General features: G+C 44.3%; 1 protein-coding gene across 1 annotated transcript; it reads left to right on the top strand.

Annotated features, from left to right (window-relative positions):
- Positions 1-620: 620 nt before the first annotated feature.
- Positions 621-16,764, top strand: med10 (mediator complex subunit 10). The gene is made up of 4 exons (XM_034094527.2): positions 621-857; positions 944-1,027; positions 6,892-6,994; positions 15,976-16,764. The coding sequence occupies exons 1-4, from the start codon at positions 736-738 to the stop codon at positions 16,069-16,071; spliced, it is 405 nt and encodes a 134-aa protein (XP_033950418.1). The 5' UTR covers positions 621-735; the 3' UTR covers positions 16,072-16,764.
- Positions 16,765-25,907: the final 9,143 nt, after the last annotated feature.

Below are 25,907 nucleotides of genomic sequence, written 5' to 3'. Positions count from 1 at the left end.
TGGTTTTTCTGGTTAACTGGCTTTGCTCTGTTTACCTGCACGAATACAGGCTGAGCAGAAATGCCAGAGGAATGTAAACTCAACATCACTGACATTCACTTTTACTTTTAGCCTCCCACAATGCAGACAGTCCTTCTAGCCTATTTACATTGAGTCAAAGTTACCCAATTCTCTAAGCAGAGCTCAGCTTTATTTTAGATGTATGTTGGGAAATACAGGATACTTTGAGCCTTAAAAAAATATAGGCCTATCCAATATTTAAAAAAGTGTAAAAATATGTTTTATACCAGCCTGCCATCTATAACAACATTGTGAATGTTAATCCTGAAAATGCAATATATAATTACTGCAATCTTTAATTGTTACAGAATAATTATTGTATTGAACACGGTAATATGATTCAAATAACAAGTGCATTCACATTTGATATTACATTTTCACAATACCGGTTTAGAGGCAGGCAAGCCACTACTACACTGCAGTAAGAAACTCATGTCATAATGTTCCTCACAAAGAAGCTTCTACATAACCGGCACCACGACATTTTTAGGCAGTTAACGGCCATCTGTCATTAGTCGTTACCTAGGTTACCGAGCAGCAACCACACCAATTGGCTCCGTCTCTACCGTAAAGCATTTCGGTGTTCCGACTGTCGTAGCCAACATTTGACAAAACGCTTCCTCTAAACGGAACAGCTTATATTTATATTTAGTAGTTTAGATACAGATAATTAAGATGGCGGAGAAATTTGATAACCTGGAGGAGCATCTGGAGAAATTTATCGAGAATATTCGACAGCTGGGAATCATCGTTAGCGATTTTCAACCAAGCAGCCAGGCAGGACTCAACCAGAAACTGTGAGTTTTATATACATAACCTTATAAATGACACCAATCTGTAAATAAACACCCTGTTAACACATTTAATGGGCCTGTTTTCTCAGGAATCTGATGATCTCTGGACTGCAGGACATAGAGAAATGTCGCCAGCAACTGCACGAGATCAACGTTCCTCTGGAGGTGTTTGAGTGAGTGACGTCATCCGTGGTGTTTTTGTGATTTTCCGGCTTTTTAACCTTTTACATAATATGTTCCTTACACCTCTGCTTTAGTATGTCATTGTTTTAAAGCTGTGAATACCAGTGGTGTAAAGTTACTGAGTACATGTACTCAAGTACTGTATTTTGACACATAATACTTTTAACATACCAGACCCAGACCCATAGTAGTGAAGTTCCTGAGGTTCAAGGACAGATCAGCGGTTTTGGAGAGAGCCACAAATCTAAGAGGGACCAACATCTACATTAATGAAGATTACACTGAAGCAGTCAGAATGAAAAGGAAATAGCTACTCCCTAAATTGTGGGGAGAGGGGAGAGATTGCCTTCCTGAGGCATGACAAGCTGATAATCCGCCCCCCACAGCACTCCAGAACCTAATTGTATCACTGGACTTTTAAGGTATATCTGATATGAACTAATTATGAACACATGACAATAATGTCACATTCTGTTAATCTGCCAAAGAAGGGAATGTTACTTGCTCACTTGCATGTGTGTAGTTTGAGGAATAAGGTGCATGAACTCTGCCATTTGGTAGAATCAAATAATATACACATACTGACTATCTCAGAATCACACCTGGACTCATCTGTTGATGATTCAGAGGTTGCAATGCATGGTTACAATCTGTTCAGAAAGGATAGAGATAAGAATGGTGGCGGAGTTTTGATTTATGTACAAAATCATATTCCAGCTAAAGTACGATACGACCTAATGAAAAATGAAATAGAAGCTTTATGGCAGGGGTGGGGAACCTTTTTCCTCTCAAGGGCCATTTCAATTTTTCCAACACCCTCCGAGGGCCGTACAAATTATTGACCTCTGCTTAAAAATACTAAAATCACAGCCCATTCATTTGGCCTTTCTTTCATGCTGTGCAAAGAAAAAGCAACCTATTAATCCAGATATCTTAGCATGACTCGCGCATGCAGCATGCACGTGCACGGTTGTGGCATGACCACCAAAACAGAAAGATGTGGACACAAGATGTGTCCAAATGTATTTAGTTTCCTATCCATGTGGACATGATTTAAGTGGGGGGGACCTAATCTCCTCTAGGGCGGTCCGGGGGGCATGCTCCCCCGGGAAGATTTTTTTTTAAATGTTGAAGTTAAAAGCATCAATCTGGTGCACTTTGAGAGCAACATTAGGAGATCTATGGACACATCTCTCAACACCCATATGAAACAGAACTGTACGCTGATTTCATTTTCTTTATGGATATTTTACAAATCACTCCCCTTTCAAACTGTATTCTTGTTTATTAATAACAACTTTTTTTTACTGTCATATAGTATTTTATACCTGTTTACTTTATTCTCTTGTTTTTTTATAACTATAATGATCATATAAAGATGTGCATTTACCTCACTGGTTGGAGAAAAAGCTTCTTATATTCGTTAGCATAGCTAGCTAACCAGATGCTAATAACAACACAGTTATTGACTGTCTGTATGATCAGTATGTCAGATGAACAGATCGCCACTGGGCTTTCAACTAAAGACACAGCCACGCAAAAACTGCGGCATGTGTACGGCTCCTTATGGGTACTGCAATTTTTGGAAGTCCCGGAGTGGCGTTCTGGTGCTCTCCGTCAGCACTACACCCCTGTCAGATGAGACATATACCACGTGATGACACGTTAGGCTCGTGTTGTGTTCAAGGACCCTGACCATGGCCAGGAAAACAGGCACTCGCTTGTTTAATTATTTTGCGGTCTAGATTTCTTTAATTTTTTTCTTTTTTGCGTGTGTTTATAAATTACCTCGAGGGCCGTACCAAATTGTCTCGCGGGCTGTATACGGCCCGGGGGCCGCAGGTTCCCCACCCCTACTTTATGGTTACAAATACAATTGCCACATTTAAAACCCATATTAATTGGATGCTGTTATAGGCCACCGAGTGCCAATTCAAACTATCTAGATGGTATTTGTGAAATGGTAGATAATACAGCTGAGTGTAATAGCGAAATATATGTCATGGGAGACCTGAATATCAATGCCTTCAATGAGAAATGCCCCATGTGGAACAAGATTGCATTAGCTGCCAAAATGTGTAATATGACTCAGGTAATAACATCACCAACCAGAAGGGCTACAAATAAACATGGGGCTATTACAACGACCTGCATTGACCACATCTACTAACAGGCCAGAGCACTGCACTAAAGCGTTGTCACTCACAGTTGGCTTTAGTGATCATAATCTAGTTGCTATAGTACGCAAGACCAAAATACCTAAGGCTGGCTCCAAGATAAATTATAGAAGGTCTTATAAGGGGTTTAATCAGGAACAATTTGTAGAGGAGGTAAAGAACGTGCAATGGTTTGATGTTTGCCATGAGGAAAACCCAGAAAAAGCACTGGGAGTATTTATGAAGTCTTTCATGGGGATTGCCGATCAGCATGTTCCTATGAGAAAATGGTCTGCCCGGTCAAAGTGTGCACCTTGGTTGAATGACGAGATGAGAAGTTTAATGGTCCAACGAGATGATGCTAAAAAAAACTGCAGACAGAACAGGTTCTCTATGTGACAAGCAACATTACTGTAAACTAAGAAATGCGGTAACTAAATTGAATAAATGTAGAAAGAGGGAATACTACATGCAGGAAATTAGTGATTCTACGAATGATGGAAAGAAATTATGGAAAATATTGAATAACATAATGGGGAGGAACTCAAACATGCATCCTTCCTTTATAGAAACCGAGGGTAAATTCATTACCAAGCCAGCAGATTTTGCAAATCATTTTAATGATTATTTTACAAATAAAGTAGATAAGCTGAGGAATGCCATGGGTGCAGTCGAGGACACAGTGTCACATCACATCATTAAAGATTGTATCATGAGGGAAAAGCAGTGCATGTTTGAATTCCACAATGTTACAGAAGAATATGTTGAAAATATGCTTTTACATCTGTCCGATGATAAATCTCCTGGGATTGACAACTTGGATGGTAAACTGCTCAAAATGACGGCCAAATACATATCCAAGCTATTGAGTCACATTTTTAATAAAAGTTTAGAGCAAGGCGTGTGCCCCGAGATCTGGAAGGAAGCCAAGGTCATCCCATTACCCAAGGATAAAAGAAAAACCTTTGCTGGTTCCAATAGTCGACCTATAAGTCTCCTCCCAGTGTTAAGTAAATTAATAGAAAAAATAGTATACACCCAAATTCAATACTACTTTTAAAGTAACAATCTGACAACGAACTACCAACATGCCTATAGAGATGGTCAGTCTACAAGTACAGCACTTGCACAAATGACCGACGACTGGTTAAAGAGCATGGATGATAGGAGGCTTGTAGGAGCTGTGATGTTAGACTTTAGCGCAGCTTTCGATGTAATCAATCGTAGTCTGCTGCTGAACAAACTCAAACGCTATGGCTTTGATTCTGTTGCTATGTGTTGGATGGAGAGCTACCTGACTAGGAGAAGGCAGCGAGTCTTTTTCAATGGGAGCTTTTCTGAAAGTAAGGTGTTGCAGTGTGGGGTCCCACAGGTGAGTTCGCTTGGGCCTTTGCTGCATCTATATTCACAAATGACCTTCCTTATGTATTAAATAAGTCCAGTGTAATAATGTATGCTGATGATTCCACAATGTACAGTACAGCATCAACATGCAGTGAGTTAAACTATCTACTTAAAATAGAGATTAAAGCCATAGCAGACTGGGTCAACAATAACAAACTGATACTCAACATTGCAAAAACAAAAGCAATGGTGTTCGGATCCAGACATATGTTAAGCAGCAATCCTCAATTAAGACCAGCCAGTGGAAGAGGTAAACGAGACTAAGTTGCTTGGCATTGTTCTTGATTCTGGTTTACAGTAGACAAAGCAAATAGACAGTATCGTAACTAAATAGGAAGGAGCATAGCTGTGGCGAGAAAATGTACAAAGTATGTAACACCAACCACTTTGAAACAAGTCATTCAGTCTCTGGTTTTGTCACATCTTGAGTACTGTCCGGTCATATGGTCATCAGCAGCAAAAACACATTTACAGAAATTACTGAAAGTAAGAAAGTCTGTCCGTCCTGGGAGAGGGATCCCTCCTCTGTTGCTCTCCCTGAGGTTTCTCCCATTTTTCCCCCTTAAACTGCGGGTTTTCTCTGTAAGTCTTTCCTTGTACGATGTGAGGGTCTAAGGACAGAGGGTCTAAGGATAGAGGGTGTCGTTTTTCTCATACTGATATTCTGAACAATCTGCTGTTGTATTTGCTGTAAAGTGTCTCTACTGTAGGCTATTTTTATTATATGTACAGCACTTTGGCTCGACCAAAAATCGTTTATAAATGTGCTATATAAATAAAACTTGATTTGATTTGAAAAGAATGGAACTCATTGCCAAACTACCTTACTGAAATAGAGTTGAGAGCCTCTTTCAAGAAGAAAGGGCCATCTACTAATGAGCTGTGAACCCTAACTTAATTTAATTTGATCGCATGTTGTTGATGATATTGGTGATGTTTTTAATGTTGTTAATGATGTCAGGACTTATGTCCTAAATGTTGCTGTATTATTGTTGTATTATTGTTGTATTGTTTTAAGTGTCAGACCCCAGGAAGAGTAGCTTTTGTCGAGTGAAAAAGCTAATGGGGATCCTTAATAAACATAAACATAAACATTTGATTATTTGGTATAGATTAAACCATCCAACATTATAATTAAGTAACTAAAATGATTAGTGGGTTAACAGAAAATTAATAGGCAGCAATGTAATTTGTTTTGGAAACAAATTAGGCTACTTTGCAAATATAATTCCTGTTTATTATTATTATCAACACAGTTACTTTTTTATACAGTGAGGTAAATGTGCAGTGCATGTATGTCATTCAGTATGCGCTTACAGGTGAATACGTCATAAATACTATATTATTTTATTATAATATAGTTGTAATATAGTCAAGACAAAACATGCTTATGACATGCTCAAAAACTGATATTTCTTAAATCTGTATTCAAACGTAGTTCCCTCTGTCAGCAACGTATTAACAACTACACACACATTTCTATCAGTATTTCTCTGTGTTGTGGTTGACATGATGATGACTGTTAGGAGTTAAGGGGAGAGGCTGAGCATCACCATGAAATGTGCAAATCAACAGCTCCAACAAGCCGTTTAGGACAGAGAGTGAATACACAGACTATACAGAGATGCTGTATGAGAAACCAATGTGAGTTTGGAAAATTGCACAATATAAATCTATTTTAGTTTACCTCCACAATGGAATTATGATCAGTCGAAATGGCCATGACATGGGACCTTTTAATATATTCTAATATATAGTACTTTTAATCCAACTACTTTAGGTAAATGTTCCTAATCGTACCTAAATACTTTTATAGTACCATTCTTGATGTGGTACTTTTACTTGAAATTGAGTATTTTTACATGGTGGTGTCAGTACTTTTACTCAAGTCAATAATCTGGGTACTTTTCCACCTTTGCTGAATACATGTATGTGTTGTGTGAGAGAATATATATTACTTTGCGATAAAGCCTCGCCAAAGCCCATTATAAAATCCCACAATTGTATATCTCCATTCCCTTTTCTTCACCTGTGGTTACGCTACATTGCACATTTTACTTTTATTTTTGATTATTAAGAGGCACTTTTGAATTCAGATTACACATACTGGCAAAATATACAAATTTGGAAATTGTGGCCACTTCTAATTTACTGTATTCATGTGGAGGATGGCTGAAATTGTAGAAAAACAGCAAACAAAGCTTTGTATTAGCAATCTAGCAACTGGTATTAATAAAACCTTATCTGTGCTTCTCAGTTCCCCTGACTGATATTGTTTTGCCTTGTGTTTGCAGATACATTGACCAAGGTCGAAACCCACAGCTGTACACGAAGGAATGTCTGGAGCGAGCCTTAGCCAGGAACGAGCAGGTCAAAGGGAAGATTGACACCATGACGGTAAGAGATAGTCCCAGGGTCGCTGAGATTCCCCTCCAATGACACAGAACAAAATATAAACAGAGCCAACAAACTATTCCACTGATTAAACGGCTCCCAAGGATATTTGGAATGTTTTTAAAGATCAAAATGTCCCCTTTTTCAAGGAGAATCAACAAAGAGGCATGTCCTTCAGCTAACCTTTTTCCCCAGTGGCCTTTTTTGTTGTTGATACAATTATTTGTCCTTAAACCCAATGCTTAAATATGTGTGTGTTTATGTGGCTATACACAGCACTTATTTGGAATCCAAGTGGGTGGGCTAGGCAAAAATACCAAAATCTTTTATTACGATATATATATATATATATATATATCCTTAAACACATATTCTGATTACGCATCTAATGACTATTCTTTACAAAAGAACAACTTTTAAAGGCTATTTGTTGTGCTTTGGTGCAAAATTAACCTACTGGTAGTTTCAAGTGAAATTATAATTATAAGAGTAATCAGATGAATATATTGATTTAACAGGAGTCCTGTTTGTTAATCGATTGGATTTAAAGGTCCCATGTCATGGCCATTTCTACTGATCATAATTCCATTGTTGAGGTCTACTAGAATATATTTATATTGTGCAATTTTCCAAACTCACATTGGTTTCTTCGTGGGGTCTGAGTGCCGTGTTGGTGGGACACAGGGTGTACTTTGAGGGTTTGTGACTTTGCAGACCGTTTACATGCATTTAAAGCTATATAACACACAAGGGGACGGGTAATAACCGGAAAAGCATGACATGGGACCTTTTAAGTGATGATGTTTAGTGAGATGAAAAAACAAAACCACAATATTCAAATGATATTCTCTCAACTAATTCACATCAGATCCTCAGAGTAGTGTGAGTTAGTCGGTGCTTCTTATAGTCAATTTACTGAATATGATGCCACTGAAATGTGATCAATTATCACAGTAGCCGCTTTCACACCAAGTACTTTGCCGCACTTAGTGCCCAGCACTTAGTGCCAGCACTTAGTACCCCCATTGAACTAAGTACAGATCGCGTTCACACCGGAATAAGTTCCCTGAGGGAAGATTACGCAAATGAAGCCGCTGACGTCACTTCTTACTGGCAGGCCGCAAACCACTTCACGGCGTATACTGTCACCCAAAGTCCCCGGCCGGAAGTCCCCGGAGTTGGGGACTGGCTTCAGTAGAAGCTGCAGGGACTCCCAGCAGCTTCTACTGAAGCCTTCCGAGTAAATCGCCAGAACGCCGACACCTCCTCATCACTCCACCGCTCCCATGTTTTTTTATTTTTTTGCTATAAGTTAGTCTCTCTGTGTTGGTGCGCGGGGCTAATGCTAATAATGCTAATGCCAGCAAATACAATGGCGGCTTCACAAAACTTTTCAGAGTTTTACGGGGTGTGGTTTGCAATTCGCCCAGCCAATCAGAAATTGGTACTTTTTTCAACCCACGATAGTACCACCTCTCTAGAAGGCACTACAAATGGGGGTAAAAGTTCTCGGAACTAAGTACTCATTATTTTATTTTATTACAAAACAAAAATGACCATGTTCACGTCTTAAAGTCATCCTGAGGCCTTAGTTTTGGTTTAAAATTACACAACATCATGTATGTGTTGCTTCTTTTGGGCTTGTTTTCATAGACCTGGTTGCTTATTTCTCTCAAATCTGGCAACAGAATGGGCGCAGTGTCTACTAGTAGCAGTAAGCTAACAAGAGGCTACGTTCAGTTGGTGACTCGGGAGTCGGGACAGAGAAAATGTCAGGAGTTTGGAAGTATTATAAAATTGAAAGCGAAGGCAGTGTAACAGCCAGAAGTGTTTGCAAGGCGGAGGTTCCGCGTGGTGGAAAGAACAGAGCTACGTTCAACACGACCAATCTAATACGCTACCTGAGAAACAAACACCAACAACAACACAGCGAGTACACAGCGGCCACTCAGGTAACGGCACTGAAACAACCGACACTTTAAGAGACTTTCAAAAGGAAAGAGAAACTGCCCCAGAACAGTGAAAAGGCCAAAAAAATAACAGCCAAGATAGCTGAATTCATCGCGTTGGATGACCAGCCGTTATCTGTTACCTTTTTTTCCTCTTAAAGGTGGGGTAGGTAAGTTTCAGAAACCGGCTCGAGATACACTTTTTGTTCTATTTCGTCCCTACTGACCGCCAGAGGCGGTGCTTTAGCACTGGATATGTCCATCGCGCGCATGCGCAGCTCGAGTACCAATAACAACAAAGTCACCTGTGACCCACGTGACACCGGCTATATCAGCCGGTATTGTCAGAGGATCTGTTCCCTTTTCATCTTCTCGCTGCGCGAGGGTACCGTGGCTACGTTTTCGTAGCCTACAGCGTTCAGGTTTGAACGTTTGATCTGAGGGATTTCTCTGCAAACAGCTGGCCGCGTGAAGCTTCGCGACTGACAGTCGGGGCTACGGGTTGTTACTACTGTAACTATGGTTCCAAACCGTGCAAGTACTGGCCAGAGTTACTACTGTAACTACGGCTCTATGCTGTGTAAGTACTGGCCAGAGTTACTACTGTAACTACGGTTAGATGCCGTGTGAGCCCTGGCCATGGTTACTGCTGTAACTACGGCTCTGTGCTATTCTCTTCTTTAGAAGCTAGTTATCTGGTCTTAAACATGTGTGTTATTTGACTTGATCTCGCTTGATCGTTAGCAGCAGCCGCTCGGCTAACGTCTTGCGTATACTGTTAAGCTTCTTTATTTTACCCAGCTAGGTGAAGGCAGTGCTCTCGCTCCCGCTCCCTCTACCGGTAATGCGGATGTAGTTACATCCCTTTTTCTGTTCGGCGAGTAGTAGCACCGCTCTACTCTTTCCGTTCAGCAGGTAGCTGGTGAAGGCTGTGTTCCCGCACCCGCTCCCGGTTACGCTGCATCTGGCGTTCGACTCTAACTTAACCAGTGAAGGCAGTTCTCGCCCCCACTCCTGGTAGACGCCAAACGGCCTCGTTTTTCCGTTAAGCAGGTAGCCGGTGAAGGCTGTGTTCCCGCACCCGCTCCCGGTTACACTGCATCTGGCATTCGTCTCTAACTCAACCAGTGAAGGCAGTTCTCGCCCCCGCTCCTGGTAGATGCCAAACTGCCTTGTTTTTTCTGTTAAGCAGGTAGCTGGTGAAGGCTGTATTCCCGCACCCGCTCCCGGTTACGCTGCATCTGGCATTCGTCTCTAACTCAACCAGTGAAGGCAGTGTTCTCGCCCCCGCTCCTGGTAGACGCTAAACTGCCTTGTTTATTCTGTTAAGCAGGTAGCTGGTGAAGGCTGTGTTCCCGCACCCGCTCCCGGTTACGCTGCATCTGGCATTCGTCTTAATTTAACCAGTGAAGGCAGTGTTCTCGCCCCCGCTCCTGGTAGACGCTAAACTGCCTGTTTCCGTTAAGCAGGTAGCTGGTGAAGGCTGTGTTCCCGCACCCGCTCCCGGTTACGCTGCATCTGGCACTCGCCTCTAGCTCAGCCAGTGAAGGCAGTGTTCTCGCCCCCGCTCTTGGTAAACTGCCTTATTTACTAATCCAGCTAGGTGAAGGCAGTGATCTCACTCCCGCTCCCTCTGCCGGTAACGTGGGTGTAATTACATCCCTATTTCTGTTGGGCGAGTAGCGGCGCGGCTCTACTCTTTCTGTTAAGCAGGTAGCTGGTGAAGGCTGTGTTCCCGCTCCCGGTTACGCTGCATCTGGCGTTCGACTCTAACTTAACCAGTGAAGGCAGTTCTCGCCCCCACTCCTGGTAGACGCCAAACGGCCTCGTTTTTCCGTTAAGCAGGTAGCCGGTGAAGGCTGTGTTCCCGCACCCGCTCCCGGTTACACTGCATCTGGCATTCGTCTCTAACTCAACCAGTGAAGGCAGTTCTCGCCCCCGCTCCTGGTAGATGCCAAACTGCCTTGTTTTTTCTGTTAAGCAGGTAGCTGGTGAAGGCTGTATTCCCGCACCCGCTCCCGGTTACGCTGCATCTGGCATTCGTCTCTAACTCAACCAGTGAAGGCAGTTCTTGCCCCCGCTCCTGGTAGACGCTAAACTGCCTTGTTTATTCTGTTAAGCAGGTAGCTGGTGAAGGCTGTGTTCCCGCACCCGCTCCCGGTTACGCTGCATCTGGCATTCGTCTTAATTTAACCAGTGAAGGCAGTGTTCTCGCCCCCGCTCCTGGTAGACGCTAAACTGCCTGTTTCCGTTAAGCAGGTAGCTGGTGAAGGCTGTGTTCCCGCACCCGCTCCCGGTTACGCTGCATCTGGCACTCGCCTCTAGCTCAGCCAGTGAAGGCAGTGTTCTCGCCCCCGCTCTTGGTAAACTGCCTTATTTACTAATCCAGCTAGGTGAAGGCAGTGATCTCACTCCCGCTCCCTCTGCCGGTAACGTGGGTGTAATTACATCCCTATTTCTGTTGGGCGAGTAGCGGCGCGGCTCTACTCTTTCTGTTAAGCAGGTAGCTGGTGAAGGCTGTGTTCCCGCTCCCGGTTACGCTGCATCTGGCGTTCGACTCTAACTTAACCAGTGAAGGCAGTTCTCGCCCCCACTCCTGGTAGACGCCAAACGGCCTCGTTTTTCCGTTAAGCAGGTAGCCGGTGAAGGCTGTGTTCCCGCACCCGCTCCCGGTTACACTGCATCTGGCATTCGTCTCTAACTCAACCAGTGAAGGCAGTTCTCGCCCCCGCTCCTGGTAGATGCCAAACTGCCTTGTTTTTTCTGTTAAGCAGGTAGCTGGTGAAGGCTGTATTCCCGCACCCGCTCCCGGTTACGCTGCATCTGGCATTCGTCTCTAACTCAACCAGTGAAGGCAGTTCTTGCCCCCGCTCCTGGTAGACGCTAAACTGCCTTGTTTATTCTGTTAAGCAGGTAGCTGGTGAAGGCTGTGTTCCCGCACCCGCTCCCGGTTACGCTGCATCTGGCATTCGTCTTAATTTAACCAGTGAAGGCAGTGTTCTCGCCCCCGCTCCTGGTAGACGCTAAACTGCCTGTTTCCGTTAAGCAGGTAGCTGGTGAAGGCTGTGTTCCCGCACCCGCTCCCGGTTACGCTGCATCTGGCACTCGCCTCTAGCTCAGCCAGTGAAGGCAGTGTTCTCGCCCCCGCTCTTGGTAAACTGCCTTATTTACTAATCCAGCTAGGTGAAGGCAGTGATCTCACTCCCGCTCCCTCTGCCGGTAACGTGGGTGTAATTACATCCCTATTTCTGTTGGGCGAGTAGCGGCGCGGCTCTACTCTTTCTGTTAAGCAGGTAGCTGGTGAAGGCTGTGTTCCCGCTCCCGGTTACGCTGCATCTGGCGTTCGACTCTAACTTAACCAGTGAAGGCAGTTCTCGCCCCCACTCCTGGTAGACGCCAAACGGCCTCGTTTTTCCGTTAAGCAGGTAGCCGGTGAAGGCTGTGTTCCCGCACCCGCTCCCGGTTACACTGCATCTGGCATTCGTCTCTAACTCAACCAGTGAAGGCAGTTCTTTCCCCCTGCTCCTGGTAGACGCTAAACTGCCTTGTTTATTCTGTTAAGCAGGTAGCTGATGAAGGCTGTGTTCCCGCACCCGCTCCCGGTTACGCTGCATCTGGCATTCGTCTTAATTTAACCAGTGAAGGCAGTGTTCTCGCCCCCGCTCCTGGTAGACGCTAAACTGCCTGTTTCCGTTAAGCAGGTAGCTGGTGAAGGCTGTGTTCCCGCACCCGCTCCCGGTTACGCTGCATCTGGCACTCGCCTCTAGCTCAGCCAGTGAAGGCAGTGTTCTCGCCCCCGCTCTTGGTAAACTGCCTTATTTACTAATCCAGCTAGGTGAAGGCAGTGATCTCGCTCCCGCTCCCTCTGCCGGTAACGTGGGTGTAATTACATCCCTATTTCTGTTGGGCGAGTAGCGGCGCGGCTCTACTCTTTCTGTTAAGCAGGTAGCTGGTGAAGGCTGTGTTCCCGCACCCGCTCCCGGTTACGCTGCATCTGGCATTCGTCTCTAACTCAACCAGTGAAGGTAGTGTTCTCGCCCCCGCTCCTGGTAGACGCGGAACTTCCCTGTTTTTCCGTTAAGCAGGTAGCGGGTGAAGGCTGTGTTCCCACACCCGCTCCCGGTTATGCTGCATCTGGCATTCGTCTCTAACTCAGCCGGCAGTGTTCTCGCCCCCGCTCCTGGTAGACGCTGAACTGCCGTGTTTATTAATCCAGCCAGGTGAAGGCAGTGCTCTCGCTCCCGCTCCCTCTGCCGGTAACGTGGGTGTAATTACATCCCTCTTTCTGTTCGGCGAGTAGCAGCAACGCTCTACTCTTTCCATTAAGCAGGTAGCTGGTGAAGGCTGTGTTCCCGCACCCGTTCCCGGCTACGCTGCATCTGGCTACCTACAGAATGGTTCATTCATGTAGCGCCGCACTCGGGTCCTCGCAGACCTGTGCCCACTCCCAGCAGGCCCAGGGGCCGCTCTAGCAGCCGCACTCAGCCTCCGCACTCAGCCGCCGGATTACAGGGGTGGTCTGCAGAGGTCTTAGCGGCCCACTCAACCGCCTCCCAACGACTTTCGTGCCCCATGTCTCGTGCCCCAGAGCCTTACCGGAACCCCCCAAGAGGCTCCGGGGTCCGGGGGGCTGGGCTCTGAAATCCCGGGGGTGGTCGGCGGCTGCTTTCCCAGCAGCAGCTCAGTTTCTGGGCAGTCTGTACTTCCGTCCCTTGGGTGGTTTTCACCTTAACCCAGGGGTACGGACCGCAGCTCCGGCCCCTAGCCTTCGGCTGGGTCTAATTGACAGTCGTCAGCGTTCCGGCAGGGGCCCTAGCTCTGGGCCAAGAGTTGTCCGTCCTTTTGTCCAAGGACGCAATCAACCCAGTAAGACCCTCTGCTTAGCCAGGGGGTTCTACTCGGCATACTTTCTCGTGAGCAAGAAAGTCGGCGGATTTCGCCCGATCTTGGACCTCAAAGGAATCAACAGATTCCTGAAGGTGCTGCCATTCTATATGCTGACTACTGCATACGCACAGGTGGAGTGGTTCTCAACCGAAAGATGCCTACTTCCACGTGGGCCGGGCAAGAGGGTGCCTTATATTCAGTTCCTCCGGCCCTTGGGCAGACTGGCAGCTGCCTCGGCCGCTGGGCCCTTAGGCCGCTGTCGTTGCGCCCCATGCAGATGTGGCTGAACAGCCTTCACTTGGACGCCAAGTGGCACAGGCACAGGGAAGTCAGGGTGTCGCAGCATTGCCTCCACTCTGCGTCACGCTGGAGGGGCAGGGCCTATCTCCTGGTAGGCGTGCCCATGGGCGCCATCCCATCCCGCCAGGAGACCATCACCATAGGTGCATGTCTCTCAGGGTGGGGTGCAGTGCGGCAGGGCAGGACCGTTCAGGGTCAGCGGTCTGCCCAGCAGAGTGCGCGCCGGGTCAACGTGCTAGAGCTTCGGGCCGTGCAGCTTGCACTCATGCACTTTCTACCCCAACTGGGGGGCAAGAATGTGCGTGTTCCTTGGGGACAGCATGTACATTGTTGCTTAGACAACAGTCCCTTCTAGATAGTGGACGTTCTCACTCCACTCTGAATTTATGTGGCTGCGATTCTGCCCGACATGTTCGGGTCGACGGCGCCACGGTGTCCCTCTTTATGAGAGGGGCTTTACGGCAGCGTCCCCCTGGCACCCCGAGGGCTCCGGCTTGGGACCTGCCCTTGCTGCCGGATGCCCTATCATCTCCTCCCTTCGAGCCCCTGGCCCAGGTGGGGCTTAGGTGGCTGCCCACGAAGGCAGCATTTCTGCTTGCCATAGCCTCAGGGAAGCGAGTCGGGGAGTCGCATGTCCTCTCCATAAACAATACATGCCCGAGGTGAGACTCTCAGGCGTTGCCCTTTGGGCAAATGTGGCATTCCCGCCCGGGGTCCTTCCACAAACTCACTTCAATCAGCCTGCCCAGCTGGCACGCTTTGACATTCAGGAGTACGGCACATCGAAGTTGCTGTGCCCGGGGGGGTGCCCGGGGGGTGCCCAAAGGGCGTATATCAAGGCTACTGCCTGTATACGGCAGGAGGAGCAACTCTTGAGTTTGCCCTGGCGGCACTAAAGGAGGTTAGGCCCTCTAACCAGTGGCTGCCCCACTGGGTTGTCGATACCATCTCACAGGCTTACGGGGCCAGTGGCCGCCCCCTGCCATCAGGCTGAGATGCCACTCTACAAGGAGCATCTCAACATATTGGGCTGCCCTGAGAGGGGTGCCCCTGGAGACCATCTGCGCCGCGGCGTCGTGGGCGTCTTCTGGCACATTCTCCAGTTGTCATCAGGTCAATGTTGCCACTCCCCATTCTTTGGGCGTGGTCTTTTTGCCGAGCTCCGCTGCTTCCAGTGGTGAGCAAGGGCTTGGATTCTTCATGACATTGTTGGTATAAGTCATCCAGTGCTAAAGCACCGCCTCTGGCGGTCAGTAGGGACAAAATAGAACGATAGTTACGGCTGTAACTACGGTTCTATGAGTCCCGGATGACCGCCAGAGTTCCCTGTCACTCAGAATTCTTGTGTGCTCGCGAGAAGATTCGGGGAACAGATCCTCTGACAATACCGGCTGATATAGCCGGTGTCACGTGGGTCACAGGTGACTTTGTTGTTATTGGTACTCGAGCTGCGCATGCGCGCGATGGACATATCCAGTGCTAAAGCACCGCCTCTGGCGGCCATCCGGGACTCATAGAACCGTAGTTACAGCCGTAACTATCGTTATATTCCATGGAATGCTCTTAACATCCCGATAGCAATGAATATCTTAAGTGCTTTGACAAAAAATCCATAAAAAAATGTCATCTGTGGAAGCCGTAGTAGTGTAAAAAGTACAACTTGAAAGTTTGAAAGTATACAGCCGAAAAGAATCCGCCCCTTCCTTCAGACTTCCTTCCAAAACAGGAATAAAGAGTAAAATATAAACATGTTGACTGTGAAAGATAAAAATGTGTTGCCTTCATCATGAAGTTAAAATAGTTACAAGTCACTTATAAACCCACCTCTTCTGTTGTGTTTTATGACAGAAATTCAAGAGCCTTCTGGTGTCCGAGCTGGGCAAAGTGTTTCCAGAGGAGATGGTCAAGTATAAGGCGATCCACGGAGAAGACGCCCCCTCCTAGTGACCGCTGCTCCGTGACCCCTGACCTTCAACCTGTGACCCTTGAAATGAAAAGCCTGAATTGAAGTTTGACAAAGCTGGTTTCCCCGCGGTCGCCTGCACAATATCATTACCCCGTATTATTTGTTGTCAAACTTGTGATTCTGTTGCCGACTAGGGACATGGTTTATTATTTCTGCTCAGCACCCTGACTCAGCCAATCCTTCTCAAAGCTAATTTAAAAGAAATACAAATCATTAGCGAGTATACGGGAGGAGTAGTGAGGAAAAACAAATACTTTTCAGCACTGGGTGGCTGCCAGGAGACACATTTGTTTTTTTATGTCCCTGTTGAAGCTCTCAGTTGGCAGCAGAGGCAATTTATTAAACTCCCAACTGTACAGAAGAAAATATGAAAGAGCTGCGCGGCGCCCGTCTGATTCTGCATTGAGGAATATAGTCCATCAGTTGTACATACCGTGTATTTATACTCTTTCACTCTACCTTTTGTAATGCTTCCTAATCATTGCAACATCCATTTGTACCACACACACTTCATGACGTTTTGTATCAAGCTCAGGTTTCTAACAGCCTCAAATATTCAATGCAAAAGCTGTTTGATGGTGATTATGTGCCTGATCACTCCACATGGTCAGAAATGAATCCACTCAATTTGTTTGTATTATAATTTTTGTTATTAAACGATCCTTGTTGGAGTAATGTGTTTTTGTCATTGTTGAGGATTCAACAGATTCAAACACTTTGAATGCTTCATTTTTACATAATTAGTCAAGACATACGATGATACATGTAATAGACATAATACATAAGTAAAACACATTAAATAACGTATTTCCTGGAAATAATTCAGAACAATTTACAGAATCATTTCATATTTTCCATAACCATTGTGCAATGTACATTTTTTCTCATGTACAGTAGTTTGGAAGTTCATTATTTTTAATGCTTATATGTGTCAATATGAAGTGTTATTATAGTATTTTACTATTTAAAGGTCACCTATTATGCAAAATGCAATTTTTCATGTCTTTTCTACATAAACATGTGTTCCCTCTGTGGAAAGAGATTCTGAATGTTTCAGGAAAAAAGATTGTCTCACTTTTCGTCCTGATCCATTTATATAAAAACCTGTCTGAAAATGAGCTGATCAGATTTTGGCCACTTTGTGATGTCATAACGATTTTTTGGCTTGTGTAACCATTAGCCAATCACCAACCAAGGTAACACCCCCACCACCCCCCACATTATCACCTGAATCTTCTCCTAGAGCACCATTGTGTTCACCACATGATCTCTCTCAGAGGGGCGTGGGGAGGGGCTCCTTATTTTCATCTAAAGTAACAGACTAGGGTTGCGGTCGGATAATCAAAAAATCAGCTCCTAACGTCTAACCCTATCTCCTATTCCTTGACCTCTGAGTGAAACGTCACGGGGTTAAGAGATAGTGGATAGGAGAATTCAAAAGGACTTAGGAGAAGAGACTGCGGTACTTTAGAGAATCCGAATGCACTTTCACTATCCGACGTGTTTATGATGCGCCAGCGGACGTCATGAATGTGCGTCTGCTGCTGTGGGGAAACTATGGAAACCACAGTTTTCTATACAGCGGACAACAACATGGATGTTCAATAAGAACGAGGGACTCCTGTAAAGTCATCTAGAGACTCTGCACCGTGCTCTGATGCTGCTGCTTTGCTTTATGAACGGGGACAACAGAGAAAGATATTCTTCATGACCAAAGTTGGAATTGAAATAAAAAAGGAAAGTGAAACTTATGCTCATCACCCTCTCCCTCCGGTCCACATTAATACAAATGATCCCAATACGTATGATTGTATGAACTAAAGATCTTAACATCAATACAGATGTATTTATTATAAACGTTAGTCCATAACATCTATCACTGTGTATATCACCATTCAAACATCTTTTAAAAGTTGAACAAAACCCACACAGCTCAGTAAAGACTGTGAGATGTTGACTTTATTTGATCATTTCAGTAAAAACTAACGTTCATATTTCTCTTTTTGATTATAATACTGATGAACGTTCAAAACAAAGCACTTGTGCAACTTACCACATACGTTTTAAAAAGCTTAATAAGCACCGTAACGTTCATGATATAATCATGAAAACAACCGATTATGACGGAGAAATGATATTATCATTTCTCCGTCATAATCGGTTGTTTCCGTGAACGGCCGACTGTTGTGTGACGGCAAATGCTGCAGCTGCAAGGCATTGTGGGGCAGCATTTTCTCCTCTCCTTTCGTCAAGGGAGGTCCAGTGGTTCCTAAGCTAAAGGAGGTTATAAAGGAAGTTTGAAACCTCCTTTCCTGTCATCTAGAATTCGATCGGCACTTATCATGGCTGCCACTGAGGGACTTCCGGGTCATTTCACTCCGTTAGGAAGGTTCCTAAGCTAAATGGACTATTCGACTTCAGCCAGAGAATCAGCACTTTTGAAACGGGGCTGAAACAGAGGGGATTATGGGATGCTACAATGATCTGTTTGGTATTTCGAGCCAAACACTTCAGAGACATGTTCTGTATATATCTGAGACCTGTAATATATTTATGAAAAACAGTATAACAGGGGACTTTCAAAGTAGGACATTTAGACGGTCAGGCTGGGTTTCTGTTAGCAGTTTTGCTGAGTAAACGTGTTAGACCGCCTCCTGCATGGTGACGTGTTGGTGGCACGTTCAGGGTCACTCAGCTCAAGTGTCTTCTCACAACCGTCTCTGTGTAACTATAGCCTCATGTCTCTCAGACAGGCCCAGATGCTGTTACAGGGCAGCGTCATCAGGCAGGTTACGGCCCGCCACGCCTCCTCCTGCTGGGGCTCAACCACGGCGACACGCCCCCCTGACCCCAGAGCCCCCTCCTCTGGGACAGAGGGAGGGGAATGAGCCCTGTTATTGGTTTGTGATCTATGCAGTGAGGGTAGTGCAGACACCCCTCGTCCCTGGCTGTCACTCTTCCCTGAGGATTTCCTCACACTCGTCCCGATTAGTCAGCCGTGGTTTGGTGAGGACTTCCACCTTTTATTGTGGGAGGGTCTCAGATGCCATATATCCATAACAAATAGTCCAGTTTTTTTTTCTTGTATCTCCTCTTTCTTTTTAGATGCTGCATGTACTGGGTGAACTTTAACTATATTTCTGTGGCATGTTGAAATCTTGCTTTTCCATTCTTGCTTTTAAAAGGGATATTTTGACATCTCTGGAAATACACACATTGACATCGATACCGCCCAAGTCAATTTTCTATGAAAAAAGAAGAAGCTTATTCTTCAAAATGTCAAACTAGTCAGACCTATGAACACATTTTCATGTAAAATGTACAAATAGCACACATTATTTTTATTCAAATTTCATAATTTATTTTATACAGTTTTAAGCCTTATTGCGAAAGTACAGAGAAATAAGAAATGGTAAATGGACTGTACTACTGTATAGCGCTTTATCAGGTCTTTACGACCCCTCAAAGCGCTTTTACATAAATCAAGTCATTCACCCTTTCACAAATCATTCATAAAGAGCAGTACCAATTGCTCATGCATGCCATCGGGAGCAACTCAGGGTTAAGTATCTTGCCCAAGGATACGTCGACATGTTGACAAAAACAACATGCATGTACCTTTCTGTTGTATTCATAATTGTATTACCCAGTTCAAGGATTATTAATGTTTTTTTGAATGCTTTAGATAAAAACACTATATAAATGTAGCCAATTTAAAGCACATCAAAGAATAGCTGATCTAAAATGCAAGGCAAGTTTATTATATAGCACATCAAAGCAATTCAAAGTGCTTTAAAATACATTAAGACATAGTGCAAAAGAAACTCATCGTACAATTACATCCAAATCCATTCAAAGATATGAACTGAAAAGCCAAGAGAATACAAACCCAAGGGCCTGAAGATTGGATCCAATATAAAATGGTTGTTAACCTGAACAGACCCAGAGAGCGAGAACACCAGCAGCACGATGCACGAAGCGTGACGCATACTGAACAAGTAGCAATACATGTAATTTTCCTACACTCAAGTAAAAATACATTTTGGCATGAGACCAGCTGTTCTTTTTACTCCCATGTGTTACACCTTGAGCACCATGTATTTGCTCGTGTTAGTTACCTCTTCATTCTATCTTCATTTCTGGCCTATTCTCAGGTTGCGTTCCAATAATCCAAAAATCAGCTCCTAAGTTCTAACCCTATCTCCTATTCCTTGACCTCTGAGTGAAACGTCACGGGGTTAAGAGATAGTGGATAGGAGAATTCAAAAGGACTTAGGAGAAGAGACTGTGGTACTTTAGAGAATCCGAATGCACTTTCACTATCCGACGTGTTTATGATGCGCCAGCGGACGTCATGAATGTGCGTCTGCTGCTGTGAGGAAACTATGGAAACTACAGTTTTCTGTACAGCGGACGACAACATGGATGTTCAATAAGAACGAGGGACTACTGTAAACTCATCTAGAGACTCTGCACGGTGCTCTGATGCTGCTGCTTTGCTTTATGAACGGGGATAACAGAGAAACATATTCTTCATGACCAAAGTTGGAATTGAAATAATAAATGAAAGTGAAACTTATGCTCGTCACCCTCTCCCTCCGGTCCACATTAATACAAATGATCCCAATACGTATGATTGTATGAACTAAAGATCTTAAAATCAATACAGATGTATTTATTATAAACGTTAGTCCTTAACATCTATCTCTGTGTATATCACCATTCAAACATCTTTTAAAAGTTGAACAAACTCCACACAGCTCAGTAAAGACTGAAATGTTGACTTTATTTGATCATTTCAGTGAAAACTAACGTTCATATTTCTCTTTTTGATTATAATACTGATGAACGTTCAGAACAAAGCACTTTGGCAACTTACCACCTATGTTTTAAAATGCGTAATAAGCACCGTAACTTTCATGATATAATTTCTCGGTCATAATCGATTGTTTCCGTGAACGGCCGACTGTTGAGTGACGGCAAATGCTGCGGCCGCAATGCATTGTGGGGCAGCATGTTCTCCTCTCCTTTCGGTTAGGGAGGTCCAGTGGTTCCTAAGCTAAAGGAGGTTATAAAGGAAGTTTGAAACCTCCTTTCCTTTCATTTAGAGAATTGGAACGGCACTTATCATGGCTGCCACTGACGTACTTCCGGGTCATTTCACTTGGTTAGGAAGGTTCCTAAGCTAAATGAACTATTGGAACGCAACCTCAGCCTTTAACCACGCTCCTCTTCCTCTGGATGACGAACATCCTGCCTGCAGCGAGTCACCGCGGCGCTGGTCAAGGGCACACTTTAAATTCAATAACCATCCATTTGTGAGGGCTGAGAAATTGAATTAAATGCTGTTTTTATCTGGTTTGCGATTATGTCTGCTTGCTGTGACATTTCTGCCACAGGGTCACACAGACACACAGTGTCGTGATGCGTGACTAACCGGAGAAGTATTGTGCTGTAGATATATCTCATTATAAATTGCTGAAGTGTGTTGGATGACTCACACAAGGTGAGTATTTCTCTCTCCTCTTTTTCTTCCCGCCATTCACCTTCTGTTCTTGCTCACGACACCCCCAGAGAAACATCATGTTCCCTCACCTGGGTGTCCTTCCTCCGTCCCGTATAATGACCAAAACGTTTCTGCGACATCTGTCTCTGCCTATGGAGGAGTTGGGAGAAATGTAATGGTGTTTACTGCCTGGTTCGTGTGGAGGTGGACTATTTGAAGGGTGCTTTAACGCAGGGGAGTCCATATATAACATGTTGGCTAGAGTAAACACTGTACTATTCCAGACCCTGTGATATTTCTTTTTGTCTGCGGGAAGAGACTCCCGGTCTCCAATTTCATGGTGCATTAAATTGGACACTCAACAAATTGTCTTCTCAAAAGAAAGGCACTAGTGCAGTGTAATGCTGTCTTTGTGCTGCAGGTATCACATTGTGAAGCAGTGTTTGGTGTAGTGTCAGGTGATCTGTTGCCTTCGCAGTCTCTAAATAGTTAATTCAACTCCCTGAAAATGTACATTTAGGTCAAAGGAAGGCATTAAACAAACAAGCATGCTTATAGTTATCAAAACACCTCCAATAAATCAAGAAAATAATCTTCCAGCATTTATCTTTGCTTATCAATACAGATTGATTTATAATTGTCTGATCTAACTATACATTTATTTCATGAAGCCAGTATCTTAAAAAGGCACTTAACTCTGCAGGGAGCCTACTAATGACCTAATGTCACCTTTTGCCCCTAAAGAAAGAGAGCTTTAAGAGAGGTTGATTCCAGTTAGACTACGCCGAGGAAGGCATGTGTATCTATAATCTTTAATCGGTCACATGCACAGGCCGCAAATGTCCATCACCAGAAAAGGGTTACATGTCCTTGGCTATTGCTGTTCGGCTGGTATTATACTAACATGTTAATGCACTTTAGTTTGTGCCCTAAAACTATTGAGTCCAAATATTATCAACACCCAGTAAAAATGTAATGCAGTAAAGTTGACTTAAAGCATTTTAAATGACCTACTTTATGTTTGCTTTTACTTGAGTAAAAATGTAAGGTACTTTAAAGAGGCCCTTTGTGTGGTTTTCCCTTTCCTGAAGTTTTGGTCTGCAAAGAAACGCCTTCATTGGACTCCTTTGTTTACCGCTCTAACATAGTGACATCACTATGTATCAATTCAACAACCATCCAAAATCGAATGGCTTTTTGTTGCGTGAACTAAGGTGATGCTAACTTCTGGGTTGGCCTACAATCTTGGTGCAGCAGCCAGCCAGTTGAAAGGCATCAGTGTTTAATGATGGATGACGGTAAACCTGCATATATCTTGGACATTTATATATCTTGGACATTTCTGCCACACGGTCCCACTGACTGCGAGCGTGGCCGTGATGCGTGACTAACCGGAGAAGTATTGTGCTGTAGATATATCTCATTATAAATTGCTGAGGTGTGTTGGATGACTCACACAAGGTGAGTATTTCTCTCTCCTCTTTTTCTTCCCGCCATTCACCTTCTATTCTTGCTCACGACACCCCCAGAGAAACATCATGTTCCCTCACCTGGGTCTCCTTCCTCCGTCCCGTATAATGACCAAAACGTTTCTGGTATTCATGAATGCCACTGAAAACAGAAATATGAAGATAAGACATCGATATATTGTATACCATCCCTTTCTGTACGGTGGCAAAACGTATGCAGTTCACTACTCCTTGACACACGTGTTCTTATCTTTAACTCTCATTTGTGTCTCGTCTTTTATTCTCCTTTCTTGTGGCGTTTCTTCTCAGTTTCCATGGACTGCAAACCTTTAGAAACTCTGCCGCGCTTCATCTTTTTGTGCAATGCGTCCCATTTTCCTACTTTTTATTTCATCTTCATGCAAATGCTTTGGGAGTTCAGGGCTGGAAGGGGCTTGAAATGTAAAATCTCTCCATGCCCTTGGGTTGGCCCGGGAAACACAAAGGCGGGGGTGTGCAGCCTTTGATGCTATTAGCATAATGTCTTTCTGATGCTAATGCTAAGTGCCTCAGACCAACCGCTGAATCTCACGACGGCCCACAGCCATGATGGCCGCTGATCGCTCCTCTCACTCGCTCTTGTCTCGATTTAGCTACTTGCTTCTGCTTAGTGATACTCATTCACCTCAATGAAGGTCAGGAGGCGGACCCCCTCTCCCCTCTGTCGCCCTGGTCACCATGGAAACACCCCACCCAATCGTCGTCGTCACCCACCCTTTCTCTTCCCTATCTGGACAATGGCCTTTGCTCTGTGTGTGTGTGTGTCTCTGTGTGTCCAAGTGCTGTATGGTTAATGTGAAAAGTGTGTGTGTGTGTGTGTGTGTGTGTGTGTGTGTGTGTGTGTGTGTGTGTGTGTGTGTGTGTGTGTGTGTGTGTGTGTGTGTGTGTGTGTGTGTAATAGGCCTTGTCTCATCACAGCTGATTTGTGTTAGTAATTCCTGCCCTCTGCACATCCATTAACTCCACACACACACTCCCACTCCCACACACACACACACACACACACACACACATACACACACACACACACACACACACACAACACACACACACACACACACACACACACACACACACACACACACCACACACACACACACACACACACACACACACACACACACACACACACACACACACACACACACACACACACACACACACACACACACACACACACACACACACACACACACACACACACACACACACACATATATACACACACAGCGTGAGTCAAGGCCCTAATGCGGAGGTGAGCAGGGCCCAATTGTGTTGCAAACAGTAATGGCACACACGACACAAAGGCTGGTGAGCGGTACGACGATTATATTTTTTGCACCCTCTCCGGGGTGCCACTGTCTGTTTGAATGTGTGTCTAATGGCCGTAATGGGGTGATACAAACGATAGATGAAAACGATAAATTAGCTCAATGATGGCTGCTGCACGAGGCTTGTCGCAGCTGGTGCAGGAAAGCACTTGTCAATAGCAGCAATTGAATTATTGAGTTAAAAAACAGCACAAATGTAAGGTACTAGATTACGGTGGCCGACAGGTGCAAACGCGCTACAACGCCTCAAAACATTTCCATTAGGAGAAACGTGTTGGACTTTTAAAGGTAATAAAGGTATTAAAACACATGCCAATGAAGAAACATCTTCCCTAAATTGACAACACATTATTAAGAAAACATTCAATGTGTTGATGAAACATGTGCAGCATTTACTACAGGCAAGAAATAAACGAAATGCTGTAGAAAAAAGCTAGAAGAAGCTCAAAGCACACGGAAACCAGCTGGGACCGGATTATAACATTGGCCAACTGTCAGTGTCATAGTTGTAAACATTTTGTCAGTATATTTGAAATGACTAAGTTAGCTAACTAGCTTACAACAGATCTGCAATAATATCAGAAGGATTAATGCAATCACATTGGTTAACAAAAGGCTGATAAAAGTTACATTTTAACCCTTAGATATATATTTATTTAACATGTTTTGGATATCATGCCATTCAAATTTTTTATTTACATTTAAAGAAATTGTAGTTTTTGTATTACTACCCCAAGCTTCCATAAGTGGTCAAAAATGGCCCGCTTGCATTTTCTATGGAATCCTATGGGAAAACGTTTTTTTTCAAAATGTAAAATTTTCTCTAAAATTATAAATAGTGAAAAATTAAATATAAAATATTTCTAGTGTGAACCAAAATATAATACTAAATATTATACAAGTGATTTTTCTTAACCAAAATGACAAAAATTGCATAAAAACACATAATACGGGTCCTTTTTGACATGGAAGAGTGTAGGGTCCAGTCACTCGTGCATCTAAGGGTTAAGTACATTTCCCCACAGTCTTTTTTGTTTGTTTGTTGAAAGTGCAAAGCGTTTCTAGGAATGGAAATGTTTTGGGTCGTTGTAGCACGTTTGCACCTGTCGGCCGTAAAATATTAAAAAATATGCAATTTGCTTTTGCTTTGGCTTTGTGCAAATGCATTTATTTTCCTCCTGTTCTCTCCTCCTTTTTGGATTGCCATTTTCATCTGCATCCAGGCTGATTTGCTGACAAGCAGTAAGAGTGGGAGTGAACAAGGAAGTGAGAGGAAACAGAGAGAGGGGGGGGGGAGGAGGGGAAAGAGAGTTGCTATAATTTCCCTCTGGTTTAATTATCTGAGTCTGTAGACGCCACTACTCTCTCTCTCTTGTCGTTTAATGCTAGAGGTGAGAATGTGACCGTCTGTGTGGATGTATCTGCTTATGCGAGTTATTCTATTTCCAGTGTTTGTTAATGGCGTGTAA

This window comes from Pseudochaenichthys georgianus, chromosome 11 (assembly GCF_902827115.2).
Source record: "Pseudochaenichthys georgianus chromosome 11, fPseGeo1.2, whole genome shotgun sequence".
Lineage (NCBI taxonomy): Eukaryota > Metazoa > Chordata > Actinopteri > Perciformes > Channichthyidae > Pseudochaenichthys > Pseudochaenichthys georgianus.
Note: the sequence above shows the minus strand (reverse complement) of the source record. Positions and strands in the feature narration are given on the sequence as shown.

What these genes read in the sequence shown, in the direction of transcription:
- med10 (XM_034094527.2), top strand. Translation starts at nt 736, where the DNA reads ATGGCGGAGAAATTTGATAACCTGGAGGAGCATCTGGAGAAATTTATC. An exon ending in GCAGGACTCAACCAGAAACT is followed by an intron (nt 858 to 943) that starts GTGAGTTTTATA and finishes CTGTTTTCTCAG; the next exon opens with GAATCTGATGATCTCTGGAC. An exon ending in GGAAGATTGACACCATGACG is followed by an intron (nt 6,995 to 15,975) that starts GTAAGAGATAGT and finishes GTTTTATGACAG; the next exon opens with AAATTCAAGAGCCTTCTGGT.